Below are 15,403 nucleotides of genomic sequence, written 5' to 3'. Positions count from 1 at the left end.
TACCCAGTGGACTTCATGATTCATTGGGGAGTAGAACCTGTATCTTCAAGGTCTCAGTCCAACCATTTTAACTACCACACTACCTGCGCTCAGCTGTTGAAGGTTTTACTGGTTGGCTATCTTTTGCTATGGCAGTTAAAAGTGAAATCACTATAATTAGAGTTGCATCATGGAAATGATTACCTAGCCCACTGCTTCTTAAACTGTGGGTCCTGCCCCCAATTGGAGTCCCCTTAGTTCAATGCTGGGGTTTACGGGACTTTGGACTGTTTTAGACATTTACATGTATCTGCTGTGCCGTGTTCATAGTGGACTCTGCAGAAGATGCTTCAGCTGTACTTCATAGAAAGTAAAATCAGCTTGTTTAGCAAGCTTTAAAAATGCTAATTTGTTGTCAGAAAATGTTTGATTTTTACACCTCTTTTACATATCTATATACCTGGGGTCATGTAAACTTTGGGTTGCAGGGAACTGTGAGTCAAAAAAGCTTATGAAGCCCTGACCTAGTCAATCCATTTGATCAATGAGTCTCCATGGCATGTCTCCTATAAGAGCAGTACTGTCAGTCCTCCACATTTAGTGATTAGGGGACAGAACCCTGTGAAAGTAAAAAAAATGTAAATAAAGAAATTGCTAGGTTGCTGTGAGTTTTCTGGGCTGTATAGCCATGTTCCAGAAGCATTATCTCCTGACATTTTGCCCACACCTGTAGCAGGCATCCTCAAAGGTTGTGAGATCTGTTGGAAACTAGGCATGTGAGGTTTAAATATAACAGTGGAATAATGTCCAGGGTGGGAGAAAGAACTCTTGTCTGTTTCAGGCAAGTGTGAATGTTGCAATTGGCCACCTTGATTAGCATTGAATGGCCTTGCAGCTTCAAAAACTGGCTGCTTTCTGCCGGGGGAATCCTTTGTCGGGAGGTGTTAGCTGGCCCTGGACATTCCACAGATATATAAATCTCACTTGCCTAGTTTCTAACAGATCTCGCAGCCTCTGAGGATGCTTGCCATAGGTGTGGGCAAAACATCAGGAGAGAATGCTTCTGGAACATGGCCATACAGCCCAGAAAATTAACAGCAACCCAGTGATTCTGGCCATGAAAGCCTTTGACAACACAAAGAAATTGCTATTTTTTTTAACTTGAAAAAACACATCTCTTGGATTTTCTAGATCTTTCAACATATCTGTGATGACAACATCTGCCATAGAATTGCATTGGAGAACCTAGAAGTTTCTGGAGATATTCTCTTGTGAAATTTCTATGTCCTTTAGCATGACTTGAAGAAGATGACCACAGAATTGCAAGAGGATCTAGAGAGAACATTATTCATTACAAAAGTAAAAAAACAAAACAAACAAACACAGGAATAACAGGGTATATATATATAATTCTGGTAATATTGTTTTCTCCCTCTGCTGCTAATATGCAAAATCCAAAGTAATTGGCAGAAAGGAAACCAGTAAGTGTTAACCTGTCTTTCTATATATACAACACGGTTATCTCATGCATTTCAATCACTCCCATCACTTCATTATGGCTTGTGCTTTATTCCTCTAGGGGCCTATTAAGACTAATTGCATGATGGCAATATGTGCCGGGACAAACAGGGTGATTAGCAGCTAACATTTCTCAGTAGAATTATATATAAGAGTGTTTTGGAAAGCCATGGAAAATAATATGGTCATCGTCTCACAGGGAGGGCCTGTCAAAACAGTTTCTATATATAAGTAAAGCATTGGGAATTTTAAACTACTGCTTTCCCATCTAAAAATGTCTGTATATATAATTAGCACAGGCGCAGGTGGAAACTAGTTTCTTTTCGAAAGCCACACACATGGTTTTGCAGTGTGAAATCTCAAAAGGCATAACTAGAGAACGGATAATGATTAGTATTAGTCTGATTGCCTTCAAAACAAGGATCTGTGTCATAACTGGATTAATGCCAACAGTGCTGAGTATCCAACAGGTAAATTGAAGGCACATGCAGTGATCATAAGCACCTAAGCTGAAGCCTTCTGGCCAAACCAAGTACTGTCTAGCCCAGCATCTTGAAAACACTTTGGTCATAGACAGGTCATGATTTCAATGGTCATCATCATCATCATTTAATTACTTATTAATCGCCATCCATCCACGATGCTCTAGGCGATTTACAAGATAAAATTGTAAAGGATAAAAATACATACATACAAATATTGATAAAATTAACATAGATTAAAAGCTCTAGTAAAGAGCCAGGTCTTGAGTGCTAGGGTAAAAGGCCCTAACTCATGCATGGCTCTCATCTAGGGTGGCAAGGCATTCCATAAGGCAGGGGCAGAAATAGAAAAAGCTCTGCATCTGGTCCTTTCCAAGTGCACTTCTCTAGGACCCGGTACATAGAGTAAGTCTCGTTGGGATGGTCGTTGCGACCTCCAATGATGGGAGAAGGAGAGACGGTCCCTAAGGTACGATGGGCCCTGGCCGTAAAGAGTTTTAAAAGTCAGAACTAGCATCTTATATAGACCACGGTAATCAGTTGGAAGCCAATGCAGATGCTTCAGCAATGGTGTTATGTGGCATTTCATGGGTGTTCTTGTGAGTAGCCTGGCTGCCGCATTCTGAACAATACGGAGCTTTCAGGTCGTGGACATCGGAAGGCCAACATACAGGGCATTGCAATAGTCCAGCCTAGACGTGACCGTGGCATGGATGACTGTTGCCAGAGCCTCATCAGATAGATAGGGTGCCAGTTGCCTCGCTTGTCGTAGGTGGAAAAAGGCCTGTTTGCTGGCAGTAGCGACTTGAGCGAATCTAAAACGACACCCAGGCTCTTAACGGTAGGCGAAGGAGATAGGGCAGCACCATCAAAGGTGGGTAGCAAATGGGTCAGACCAGTCGAGCGGCCATGCCAGAGAATCTCAGTCTTCGCCGGGTTCACCATCAGTCTACTAGCACGTAGCCAGTTCGACAGAGCCTCCAGAGATAAGGTGAAATTGTCTGGTATTGACGTTGCTCCAGGCTCCAAGCGCAGAAGGAGTTGGGTGTCGTCTGCATATTGATAGCAGTCTAGGCTGAAACTCCGAGCCAAACTATCAAGGGGTCTAACATAGATGTTGAAGGGAAGAGGGGAGAGAATGGCACCTTGGGGTACCCCACATAGGAGGGGAGATCTGTCAGAGACTTGATCCATATACTCCACGCATTGGCTCCGGTTTCGCAGAAATGAGTTGAACCAATTGAGGGCCTGACCGCGAACTCCGGACATGGCGAGACGGTGAATCATTAGATCGTAGTCAACGGTGTCAAACGCTGCGGTAAGGTCGAGAAGTACCAGTAGCGCTGATCCACCGCTATCAGACTGGCGACGAAGTTCATCTGTGATGGCAACCTGGACTGTCTCCGTCCCATGGCCAGGGCGGAAGCCTGACTGGAAAGGGTCCAGGCCAGCTGTATCATCCAGAAATTGTTGCAATTGTCCCAGTACAGCCCGCTCTATCATCTTACCCAAGAATGGGAGGTTGGAGACAGGACGATAGTTGGCAAGGGTCATGGGATCCAAGCTAGGCTTCTTTCCTTTCTTATTTTTCTTCCACAGCAATTGGTGTTGGAAGCATGCTGCAAAGTAGAATATGGCCATCCCATCCAGGATTGGAGACTAGAATGCACCTCAATCAAATTGAAGTCATCAATGCTTAAGGATGAAATCATATATCCATGTATTATGTACCTTAAAGGTGATGCTGACATATGGCAATCCTATCATTTATTTATTTATTTATTTGCAGTATTTATATTCCGCCCTTCTCACCCCGAAGGGGACTCAGGGCGGATCACATTATATACATATAAGGCAAACATTCAATGCCCATATTCACATAGAACAGAGACAGAGACAGACGCAGAGGCAATTTAACCTTCTCCTGAGGGGATGTTCGATTCTGGCCACAGGGGGGAGCAGCTGCTTCATCATCCACCGTGACGGCACTGTGACGGCACTTCCTCATTCCAACGTCGTAAATTAGTTACATTTGCCTCCCCACTTTATAAGTGGTACCTTATCTCCTACTTGATAGATGCAACTATCTTTCAGGTTGCTAGGTCAGCAATGAGCAGGGGCTATTTTTTTTTAATTGACGGGTGCTCACCCTGCCACAGACTGGCCTCAAACTCATGACCTCATGGTCAGAGTGATCTTCTTATTCAGAGGTTTACCTTTGTCTTCCTCTTAGGCCGAGAAAGAGCAACCTGCCCAAGGTAGCCTGGGGCTAAGTGGGGATCGGAAGCCTAGTCTTCCATGGTGCATCTACAGAGTCAAATGAATGCATTTTGGCACCACTTTAACGCTCATGGCTCAATGGAATCACGGGTACTGTAGTTTTACAAGGTTGAAGAGGAAAGGCCTGAAATAATATAATCTTTACTAATTGCTATAGAGTGTGATGGGCCCCTGGTGGTGGCGCAGTGTGTTAAAGCGCTGAGCTGCTGAACTTGCAGACCGAAAGGTCCCAGGTTCAAATCCCGGGAGCAGAATGAGCGCCCGCTGTTAGCCCCAGCTCCTGCCAACCTAGCAGTTCGAAATCATTCCAATGTGAGTTGATCAATAGGTACCGCTCTGGCGGGAAGGTAACGGCGCTGCATGCAGTCATGCCGGCCACATGACCTTGGAGGTGTCTACGGACAATGCCGGCTCTTCGGCTTAGAAATGGAGATGAGCACCAACCCCCAGAGTCGGTCACGACTGGACTTAACATCAGGGGAAAACCTTTACCTTTTAACCTTTATAGAGTGTGATCTTTACTAACTGCTAATTGCATAGCATAGCTTGTTCAGGCAGCATCTAATGGTGGGAGGGGGGTGGACAAGGAATGAGACAAAAGTTCTGTAACAACAAGGAGGTATTATTCAGCTCAAGGCTGTGGAATTTGGGAGTACAGCTCTAGCCTGATAAGCCTCCAGCTGTGAAGTCTTTGAGATGCACTAAATGTCTACTGAACTGAAATTGTTTGCAGAGCATGCCCAGATCGTGCCTAAAGCTTTGTAGCATTGTGCCCCAGAGTCTTTGGTGTAACACTTCAAAAACAGTACACACACTTGTGCTGTCGAAGGCTTTCATGGCTGGAATCACAGGGTTGTTGTGTGTGTTTTCCAGGCTGTATGGCCATGTTCCAGAAGTATTCTCTCCTGACGTTTCACCCACATCTATGGCAGGCATCCTCAGAGGCTCACAACCTCTGAGGATGCCTGCCATGGATATGGGTGAAACATCAGGAGAGAATACTTCCGGAACATGGCCATACAGCCCGGAAAACACACAACAACCCAGTACACACACTGGCACTATACATATTAATCTGGGAATAAGCTCCACTGAGTTGCCTTTTAAATGGGTGTTTCAAATTGTTTTTAATTTTGGAGATAGTGTGTGTTTATGAGTGAAACAACTTTTGAAAATGCTGTATGAAACACTTACCATTTTCTTTATTTTCCTTTTCATAAACTGCCTTGATTCCCCACCTTGGGCAAAAAGAGATATATGAATAAACAAGGGTATTGTTATTGTTATTATCAGTGATCCTAAGAATACAATGCCTATAACTAGAAACTATTTTAATGTTACTTCTGATTATCTTTATTTCACTTTTCATAAACTGCCTTGATTTCCAGTGTTGGAGAAAAAGAGAAATATGAATAAACAAGGTTATTATTGACACAATCGGTATTAATAAGAACACATTTTCTATAACTATGAAAGTAACTAAAACTTACCCTTGAAAATGAATATTTTCATTAAAAGTTAGAAAAAGCATTATGATGTAGATATTGTATTATATTGTATTATATTATATTATATTATATTATATTATATTATATTATATGGAATTAATAACACAACTCATCATGTTGCAGTGGTTTGAGTGTTTGACTATGAATCTTGATACCAGAATTCGATTCTTTGCTCACTCAGCCCCATAAAACACATGATAGGATTGTCTTAGGGCCACCATAAGTTGGAAACGGCTTGAAGATGCAGAGCAACAATAGACTTCAATACCCTGGACACTTGGTCCTATTTGATCTTGGAAGCTAAGCAGCATCAGTCCTGGTTAGGACTTAGATGGGGAACCACCAATGAATAACAAGTATTAATAGGCTCTGTTTCCAGAAAGGAACTGACAAATCAACAAATCAACTCTGAGTATTCCTTGCTTAAAACCAATGGGGCCACCAACAGGCATCTTGAAGGCACATAGACACATATACAAGTACCTGCTTGCTGTAACACATTTATTCCAAGCTCTGATTATCGGCACATCTACACTGTACAATTAATGCAGTTTGATACCACTTTTACTGCCAGGGCTGAATGCTATGGAATCTCCTCTGATTGGTTGGTGTTCACAGGCTTTTTCCTCATTGGCTGGAAGGGTGCAATGCCTTTTCCTGACCATTGTTTAAAGCACACATAGAGAGCAAACAAGACCTGCTGCTGCTCAGCTGGAGCTGAGTCACTGAGCTTTTACAATGGAAACTGTAAGTTCTATAATTCCATAGCATAGAGTCATAGCTGTTGATGTCTAACTGCATTAATTGTACAGTGTAGATGCAACCTGGGGAAGATTTTTTTTTTTAAAAAAACTAGGAATTGTTATACTATGTACCAATATTTTTTTCTGTTCCGGATTTGAAAGTGTTATTTCCTGTTTAATTGTGCAGTACAGTACTTACTTTGAAAGCAGCTGCCGCCCTGAGTCCCCTGAAGCCACCCTGAGTCCCCTGATGGGTGAGAAGGGCGGGGTAGAAGTGATGTAATAAATAAATAATAAATAAAATTTCCAGAAACTTCATTTTTGTGGCTACCACAAAACTATGTTGAATTGATTCAGATTCAGTGAGATAGTAATCAAAAAACTATACCAAATTGTGCTGCAAGATGTACCTCCACCAAAAACAAAGTTTTTGCAGTTTGATAAACTTTGCCCATGTTTTTATGACAAAAACCAATTAGGAAATGACATTTATAACCCGGGAACAAAAACTGTTACTTAGTGTTATTTGAAATTCTCAATGTACAGTGGGTCCTTGGTATTATCCACTGGAATTTAGGTCTAAGACCCACTGTGGATACCAAAATCTGTCATTTCTCAAGTCTTGTTATATATAATGGCACAATAAACTGTTTTTAATATATAAAATGTCAAAATCTTGCTCTTTGGAACCATGGATAGTGGAATCCATGGATACAGTGGCGAATTGCAAGGTTTTTAAAATTAATAATAATAATAATAATAATAATAATAATGCTTTATTTATAGTCCTGGTGGCAAAGTGCGTTAAAGCGCTGAGCTGCTGAACTTCAGACCGAAAGGTCCCAGGTTCAAATCCTGGGAGTGGCTTGAGCACCCGCTGTTAGCTCCAGCTCCTGCCAACCTAGCAGTTCGAAAACATGCAAATGTGAGTAGATCAATAGGTACCGCTCCGGCGAGAAGGTAATGGTGCTCCATGCAGTCATGCCGGCCACATGATCTTGGAGGTGTCTACAGACAACACTGGCTCTTCGGCTTAGAAATGGAGATGAGCACCAACCCCCAGAGTCAGACATGACTGGACTTAACGTCAGGGGAAACCTTTACCTTTACCTTATTTATAGTCCACCATATATCCTAAAAGGGACTTGGGGCGGCTCACAACAAAATAAAACATGGTGGCAAACATTCAATGCCAAAAATAACATGTAACAAATCAAATAACGGTCAATAAAAATTATATAAAGCACCTTAAATAAACAAGACATTATATAAATTCACAAAATTACAACGTGATAAATCTTTAAAAACTCTTAAATTAAATTCATCTTAAAATTATTGGAATGAAGATGGTAAAGAGCAGATTAACAAGAACAGATGTTCAAGAGCTCTCGAATATTGCTCTTATAAAACATAGCTAGCAATTAAACAAAACACACAGAGAAAATTGGGTAATTCAGAGGCCAAACACTGATTCTGTGCCAATACTTCAAAAACTACATATCTTTGGAACCCTGTGCTCTGTGTCCTAATCTGTGGAGCAGTAGATAGTAATCCTGCCATCCCTTCCATCCCCTTGGAAGAAAAATTCACTTTTGAAAGAGTTATCATGAGGAAGGGTGTCTACACAGAAGCTTTATCACCAATTCTTGTTTCCACAACAAGCAATTTTTTTTTCAAAATCCAATTTTCACAGAGACAGAAAGTGAGGTGAAATCTTCTGAACGGGGTAGAGACAGCAAAACAAACATCACAGGTGTGTTAACCCATCCCTATGCTATGGCTGAAGTTACACTTTAAAAATGTATCTGTTCTGCCTTACAAAGAAATTCACCTTGAGAACAAACCTATAGAACCTATCCGTTTGCAGCTAGCGGACTGCCCGTATCAGTATTGCTTGAGGGAGTTGTGTTGCTGGACATGAAAAAAAGGTCTGATCTGGCATTCCGATGGCCAGCGACTAAACCTGAAAATGCTTAAGTTCCAAAGACTGAACTGAAACAAACATTCCTAAAAGAGGCGGCCTTGGGGCTGCGAAAGGGATCCTGGCAGTTTCCAATGGAGGAACTCAAACAAGGTGTCATAGGATTCCTTTACTTATTAACTTCACAGAGATAGGCAATAATAAGCATAAATTCCAGGTGAGTCACTGTTTGTCTCTTTCACTCACTCAGGCACCCCCATCTCTAGCCTGATAATACTGATTTCATCTAATTTCAGAAGATGAGTTGAGTCAGGAATAAGAACTTTCGTATTCTTGCATTGTGTTTCTGTTTGGCATTTATCAGATCCATGATATAGGATTAATTGTGTGGCTGTCCAGCTTTTATTGAACTCCAACTCTCAGCAGTCAGTGCAATAGTACCTGAAGGGCACCAAAGGTTGGAAAACACATTATAGAATTCTAGTTCATCAGTATTTCTACTTTAGTAACATCTGGAAGGCTGCAGTTTGTTCTGTTTAGTCAGGAGTGAGGGTTTGAATTTATATACAAGGTTTGTGGATATGATAACAGGCTTTAACATGATGTCCTTTAACTTTTCCCCAATCTCAGAGCCACAAGTGCTGTTGGGCTGCAATTTCCGTTATCCCCAGTTTACATTGTGGAAAGTCAAAAGCAGTGGGAGTTGTCATTCAGTAACACTTGAAGACTTAAACTGGGCAAAAACTAAAGAGCACTAACCACTATGTTAAAAAAAACAACTCATAGCTGGCCCTCCGTATCCAGGGATTCACCATCCATGGATTCAACAGACCTTTGAAGGCAACCATAAGGCCAATGTGTCCCTTGATGAAAATGTGTTTGAAACTCCAGGACTAGAGTTTGGGAATCCTTGTGGTGCCAGATTCTGGGAATCTCTGATTCTTTATCAAACTACAAAGCCAGAATGCCATAGGGGGAAACCATGGGCGCTAAAGTGGAAGTGAGGCACTATAATCCACACTGAATGGATCCGTTTTTGCCATGGATACCTACATGGCCATCATGTGGATCTTTTGGTCTTATTCAGCAAGGCTTTTCTACTGATATCATCATAGCTACTTTCTTATCCTCTTGTTGTCCTATACCTTCAAGTTTATTTCAGCTTATGGCAACCCTATCACAGGGTTTTCTAAGCAAGATTTACTCAGGGGAGGCTTTTCATTGACTTTCTCCTGAGAGAGTGTGACTTGCTCCAGATCATCCAGTAGGTTTCCATTCAATGGGTGGGGATTTGAACCCTGGATTCCTGCTCTTACAATCAAGCCGCTATTCCACACTGGCTCCTTATCCCTCACCATAGTACCCGGTGGCGTAGTGGGTTAAAGCCTCGTGACTTGAAGGTTGGGTTGCTGACCTCAAGGCTGCCAGGATCAAATCTAACCTGGGGAGAGTGCAGATGAGCTCCCTCTATCAGCTCCAGCTCCATGCGGGGACATGAGAGAAGCCTCCCACAAGGATGGTAAAAACATCAAAACATCCAGGCGTCCTCTGGGCAACATCCTTGCAGACGGCCAATTTCTCACACCAGAAGCAACTTGCAGTTTCTCAAGTCGCTCCTGACACAGAAAAAAAAAATAGAATCCCACAATCCTAGATTTGGAAGAGAACTCATGGGCCATCCAGTCCAACCCCCTGCCAAGAAGTCGGAAAATTATATTCAAAGCACCCCCAACTGATGGCCATCCAGCCTCTGTTTAAAAGCCTCCAAAGAAGGAGCCTCTACCACATTCCGGGGCAGAGAGTTACACTGCTGAACAGCTCTCACAGTTATAATAATAATAATAATAATAATAATAATAATAATAATAATAATAATAATAATAATAATAATAACAACAACAACTTTATTTTTGTATCCTGCCACCATCAGGGCGGCTTACATGGGGCCAAGCCCAACAACACAATTAAAATAGAGTAGACAAAAACATAGTGCACAATTCACAGTATAAAATCGATAAAAACAGCAGTACAATATAAAACGGAATATTATAACAGTACAGTAGAGTCTTACTTATCCAAGCCTCGCTAATCCAAGCCATTTTTGTAGTCAATGTTTTCAATACATTTTGGTGCCTTAGATGTTAGCCCTGCTTCTGGGTATATTTGACCTACCGATTCAAAAAAAATGGTGTCTGTTTGCCTCTAGCAACCCTAGTTTGCTAGAGATACAAAACATATGCCAAGTACAGTAGAGTCTCACTTATCCAACATTCGCTTATCCAACGTTCTGGATTATCCAACGCAGTCTGCCTTTTAGTAGTCAATGTTTTTGTAGTCAATGTTTTAATACATGGTGATATTTTGGTGCTAAATTTGTAAATACAGTAATTACACCATAACATTACTGCGTATTGAACTACTTTTTCTGTCAAATTTGTTGTATAACATGAAGCTTTGGTGCTTAATTTGTGAAATCATAACCTAATTTGATGTTTAATAGGCTTTTCCTTAATCCCTCCTTATTATCCAAGATATTCGCTTATCCAAGCTTCTGCCGGCCTGTTTAGCTTGGATAAATGAGATAATATCAACCAACCACCAGGCACAACTTCTATCATCTTCATGGGAGGGGAGACTAAGGCAGCAATACAAAATAGGATGGTTAAAGTGCATAAAAGATAGGACCTAATAAGGTGTGGGATCGATTATTAATACCATCTGGAGCTGGATTATCTAATGACTGTCTTGCCAAAAGCCAAACGGAAAATCCAGGTCTTTAATTTAATTGTTTCTTGAGAGTGGAAAGGGAGGAAGCTAACCTAATCTCCCTGGGGAGGAAGTTCCAGAGCCGGGGGCCACAGCCGAGAAGGCCCTCTCTCATCCCCACCAGTCGTAACTGTGAGGAAGATGGAAGCGAGAGGAGGGCCTCCCCAGAAAATCTTAGTTAGGAAGTTCTTCCTAATGTTCAGGTGGAATCTCCTTTCCTGCAGTTTGAAGCCATTGCTCCGCGTCCTAGTCTCCAGGGCAGCAGAAAACAAGCTTGCTCCCTCCTCCCTATGACTTTCCCTCACATATTTATACATGGCCCTCATCATGTCTCCTCTCAACCTTCTCTTCTGCAGGCTAAACATGCCCAGCTCTTGAAGACGGTATTCATAGGGCTTCTTCTCCAGACTTTTGATCATTTTAGCCGCCTTCCTCTGGACACCTTCCAGCTTGTCAACATCTCCCTTCAACTGCAGTGCCCAGAATTACACACAATGTGATTTCAGGTGTGGTCTGACCAAGGCAAAATAGAGGGGTAGCATGACTTCCCTGGATTAGACACTAGACTCCTATTTATGCAGGCCAAAATACCATTGGCTTTTTTTGCCGCCACATCACATTGTAGGCTCATGTTCACCTTCCTGTCCACAAGGATTCCCAAGACCTTTTTCACACATACTGCTGTCGACCCAGGCATCTCCCATTCTGTATCTTTGCATTTCATTTTTTCTGTCTAAGTGGAATATCTTGCATTTGTCCCTGTTGAACATCATTTTGTTAGTTTTTGCCAATCATCCTTCTAATCTGTTAAGATCATTCTGAATTCTGCTTCTGGCTTCTCGAGTATTGACTATCTCTCTCAATTTGGCATTGTCTGCAAACTTGATGATTATGTCTTCTAACCCTTCATCTAAGTCAAGGGTCCCCAAACTAAGGCCCGGGGGACGGATGCGGCCCTCCAAGGCCATTTACCTGGCCCCCGCTCTCAGTTTTAGACTTTGGCTCAACCAACGTCTGAAATGACTTGAAGGCACACAACAACATGAATCCTACTTGATTATCTCATTGGCCAGAAGCAGGCCCACACTTCCCACTGAAATCTTGATAAGTTTACAGTATGTTGGTTAAATATTGTATTGTTCTTTCATTTACCAATATTGTAAATGAAATATTGTAAATGAATGTTATGGTAATAATATAATATATTGTGTATACATATAATATTAATTATAGTATTATAATGTAATACAATACAATATTTATTTATTTATTTATTTATTACAGTATTTCTACCCCGTCCTTCTCACCCCGAAGGGGACTCAGGGCGGATTACAATGAACACATATATGGCAAACATTCAATGCCAATAGACAAACAACATTCAGTTTTAGACAGACACAGAGGCATTTTTTAACATCTTTCCAGCTTCACGATTTCCGGCCACAGGGGGAGCTGTTGCTTCACCGTCCATTGATGGCTGTTCTTCCTCTTCTTTTCCTCGTGAGCAGTTTTATGGTGTTGTAGATTAGTTAAATTAGCCTCCCGCATAAAGCGTTCCTAAATTTTCCCTACTTGACAGATGCAACTGTCTTTCGGGGCTGCTAGGTCAACAGCAAGCCGGGGCTATTTTTTTTTTTATGGTCGGAGGCTTAACCTGACCCGGGCTTCGAACTCATGACCTCTCGGTCAGTAGTGATTTATAGCAGCTGGTTACTAGCCAGCTGCGCCACAGCCCGGCCCCTTACATACAACTTATAAGCCACTTTGAGTCCCCTTCGGGGTGAGAGAGGTGGGGTATAAATGTAGTAAATAAATACCGGTAAATAAGTAATTGTTGCTGGGTTTTGTTTTTTGTTGCACTACAAATAAGACATGTGCAGTGTGCATAGGAATTTTTTCGTTTTTTATTTTTTCCAAATGCTAATTCGGCCCCTCAACAATCTGAAGGAGCATGAATTGGCCCTTTACTTAAAAAGTTTGAGGACCCCTGATCTAAGTCATTCATGGGAGTTGTAGTTAGGCAATAGCACTCTTTGACAGAGGCTAAGGGCCTTTTAGAACTACAGCTTCCACGATTGCATTCATTTTACATTGCAGACACCCCCCCTCCCCACTCAAGTTTCCTTTATAGTTCTTACATTCTCTGTGTTGTGGGCATTATTCAGTTTTCTGCATCATGCAATGTTACATTTCTGAACTTTTACTATGTATAGGATATTCCTTGGTACACAGTTGTAATGAAGCCTATTTCCCTATATGCTACATGTGATATATCTGTATATGGAGGATAGAATTGTTAGCTACACATCAGTTCGGAAACATTGTGTTTCTTAAGTCTGCTAGACTGTGAACATGCTAACATTTTTTGTTGCTCTTACCCAGCAAATGGCTCTTTCCCACTTGTCAATCAAGCCCGGAGATTGCATCAAAGTGAAGGGGAAAATTGAACCAGATGCAAAGAGGTTTGTATTAGTGTTATATGTGGACATACCTGCCTTGATACACTTCTTTCTGGCTTAGAGTTGCTAGGTTAGCAGCTGAGAAGTACACACCTTAGTGTGTAGCTCTCAGCTGTATTGGGAGCAGCTGTGGATGTGTTCATATGAAATCCTAATTTCAGACAAAACACTGTTTCCAGTTGTTAAAGAGGGTATTGTAAGTTATCTCTAAGTAAGATATTTTTCTTGGAAGTGATCCTTTACTTGAGCAGAAAAAGGAGCTTAACACGATGTGTGTGAATCCCAATGACCAAAGGTTTATTGTTTCAGCCATACTTTGGCCACAGAGGACTATAAGAACAATGGTTCATTTTCTTCAACTTTGGTTTATTTTTGTCCTCTTCTATCTTCAGGAATGGGCTACTGAGAAAAAAGGTAAAGCCATGAAACAACAATCTATCGTAGGCATGGGAAAACTTCGTTCCTCCAGGTGTCTTGGACTTCAACTCCCAGAAATCTCAGCCAGCTTACTGGCTGTTAGGAATTGTGGGAATTGAAGTCCAAAACACCAGGAGAGCCAATGTTTGCCTATGCCTATAGGTTAAACAAACCGAATTTGTTAGGCCAACAGCAAACTATCATTTCATTGTGGTTATGGATATTTAACATAAAACCAGAACTTGAAAATGTTGCTTTAACAAAACAAAACACAACTTCCATAATCTCCAGTAAGTATGGTTGTGCTAAATCTAAAGTAATTTTCCTCATCTCGAAATGAACAAATCCAGAATTTTGTGTGTATCTAGAATTAGGGGTGACCCATCATGAAGAAGTCTGGTTTTGACCCAACTAGTTCAAAATGAGCATTATGTTGGGTATATCCTTCCTTTTCCTAGTTTTGCCCTAAACTTGGGCCGGGATGGTTCGGATCTGATCCTTCACTTCAATGCTCGCTTTGAAAGTCTTGGAGATGTCAGAACCATTGTATGTAACTCCAAGGTAAAAAGAGAATGGGGCTCGGAGGTGCGAAAGTCCATCTTCCCCTTTGAACAGGGAGAACAAACCAAGGTAAGTCGTAAGCACAGAAGTAACCTGAAAAAAAGGGTTAGGGACGTTTTCTAGGTATTGGGCAGTATTTGGTAAGGCATCCTTATTTTTCTTCACTTTAATTATAGGGGCATCAAAGATCCCAAATAATATTGGCTTGCTCCTTTTAAAATATAGATTACAATCCCACAGAAGAATTGGCCACTGGCATGGAAGCTATTACTTGATCTATCTCTTTTGTGTGAATTTTTTATTTATTTTATTTATTTAAAAAGTGATGGTGGCTTTCCCCTTCTTAAAAACTAACATCTCTGTTTGGTTCACATCTTGGACCTCTGGGTGGTGGAAGTATAAAAATTGTTGCTTCTTAGGAAATGGCAACACATAACTGTCCTGCCTTTCTTTATATCAGCTTTGTGTCCACTTTAATGCTGAGGAGGTGACAGTAAAGATGGATGAAGGCCACGAAATCAAGTTCCCCAATCGACTGGGGCTGGAAACGGCAGAATACTTTGCAGTGGAGGGAGACATCAGTGTCAGATCTGTCAAGTTCGATTGAATTGTGTTTGCACCCTTTTGGGAATATCAGTTCCCGGTTGGAAAAACTGAAAATAAATGAAAACATGGTACTAGACCTCTATAAATGTCACGTTAGTAAACTTTCAGGGCTGTGTGTATGTAGCCATGTTGCAGCAAAAACAGGAAAGACTCTTGTGGCAAC

General features: G+C 41.4%; 1 protein-coding gene across 3 annotated transcripts; it reads left to right on the top strand.

Annotated features, from left to right (window-relative positions):
* The first annotated feature begins 6,415 nt into the window (after window positions 1–6,415).
* Window positions 6,416–15,316, top strand: LOC100568039 (galectin-1). 3 transcript variants are annotated; one of them, XM_062973674.1, is made up of 5 exons: window positions 6,428–6,514; window positions 8,204–8,263; window positions 13,580–13,659; window positions 14,532–14,703; window positions 15,095–15,316. In XM_062973674.1, exons 3-5 carry the CDS (start codon window positions 13,583–13,585, stop codon window positions 15,239–15,241), a joined length of 396 nt encoding a protein of 131 aa, XP_062829744.1. In that variant the 5' UTR covers window positions 6,428–6,514; window positions 8,204–8,263; window positions 13,580–13,582; the 3' UTR covers window positions 15,242–15,316. The 3 variants fall into 3 exon arrangements, with proteins under 3 accessions (XP_008103874.2, XP_062829744.1, XP_062829745.1); XM_008105667.3 differs by lacking the exon at window positions 8,204–8,263 and having other exon boundaries at window positions 6,416–6,514; XM_062973675.1 differs by lacking the exons at window positions 6,428–6,514; window positions 8,204–8,263 and adding an exon at window positions 8,497–8,648.
* The last annotated feature ends 87 nt before the right edge of the window (window positions 15,317–15,403 follow it).

This window comes from Anolis carolinensis, chromosome 2 (genome assembly GCF_035594765.1).
Source record: "Anolis carolinensis isolate JA03-04 chromosome 2, rAnoCar3.1.pri, whole genome shotgun sequence".
Taxonomy (NCBI): domain Eukaryota; kingdom Metazoa; phylum Chordata; class Lepidosauria; order Squamata; family Dactyloidae; genus Anolis; species Anolis carolinensis.
The sequence above is the reverse complement of the archived record's forward strand: the minus strand, read 5'-3'. Positions and strand labels throughout refer to the sequence as shown.

Excerpts from the sequence above, each read along its gene's own strand:
- LOC100568039 (XM_008105667.3), top strand. Across the intron at positions 13,660-14,531 it reads ATTGAACCAGATGCAAAGAG|TTTTGCCCTAAACTTGGGCC; the intron begins GTTTGTATTAGT and ends TCCTTTTCCTAG. Across the intron at positions 14,704-15,094 it reads AACAGGGAGAACAAACCAAG|CTTTGTGTCCACTTTAATGC; the intron begins GTAAGTCGTAAG and ends TCTTTATATCAG.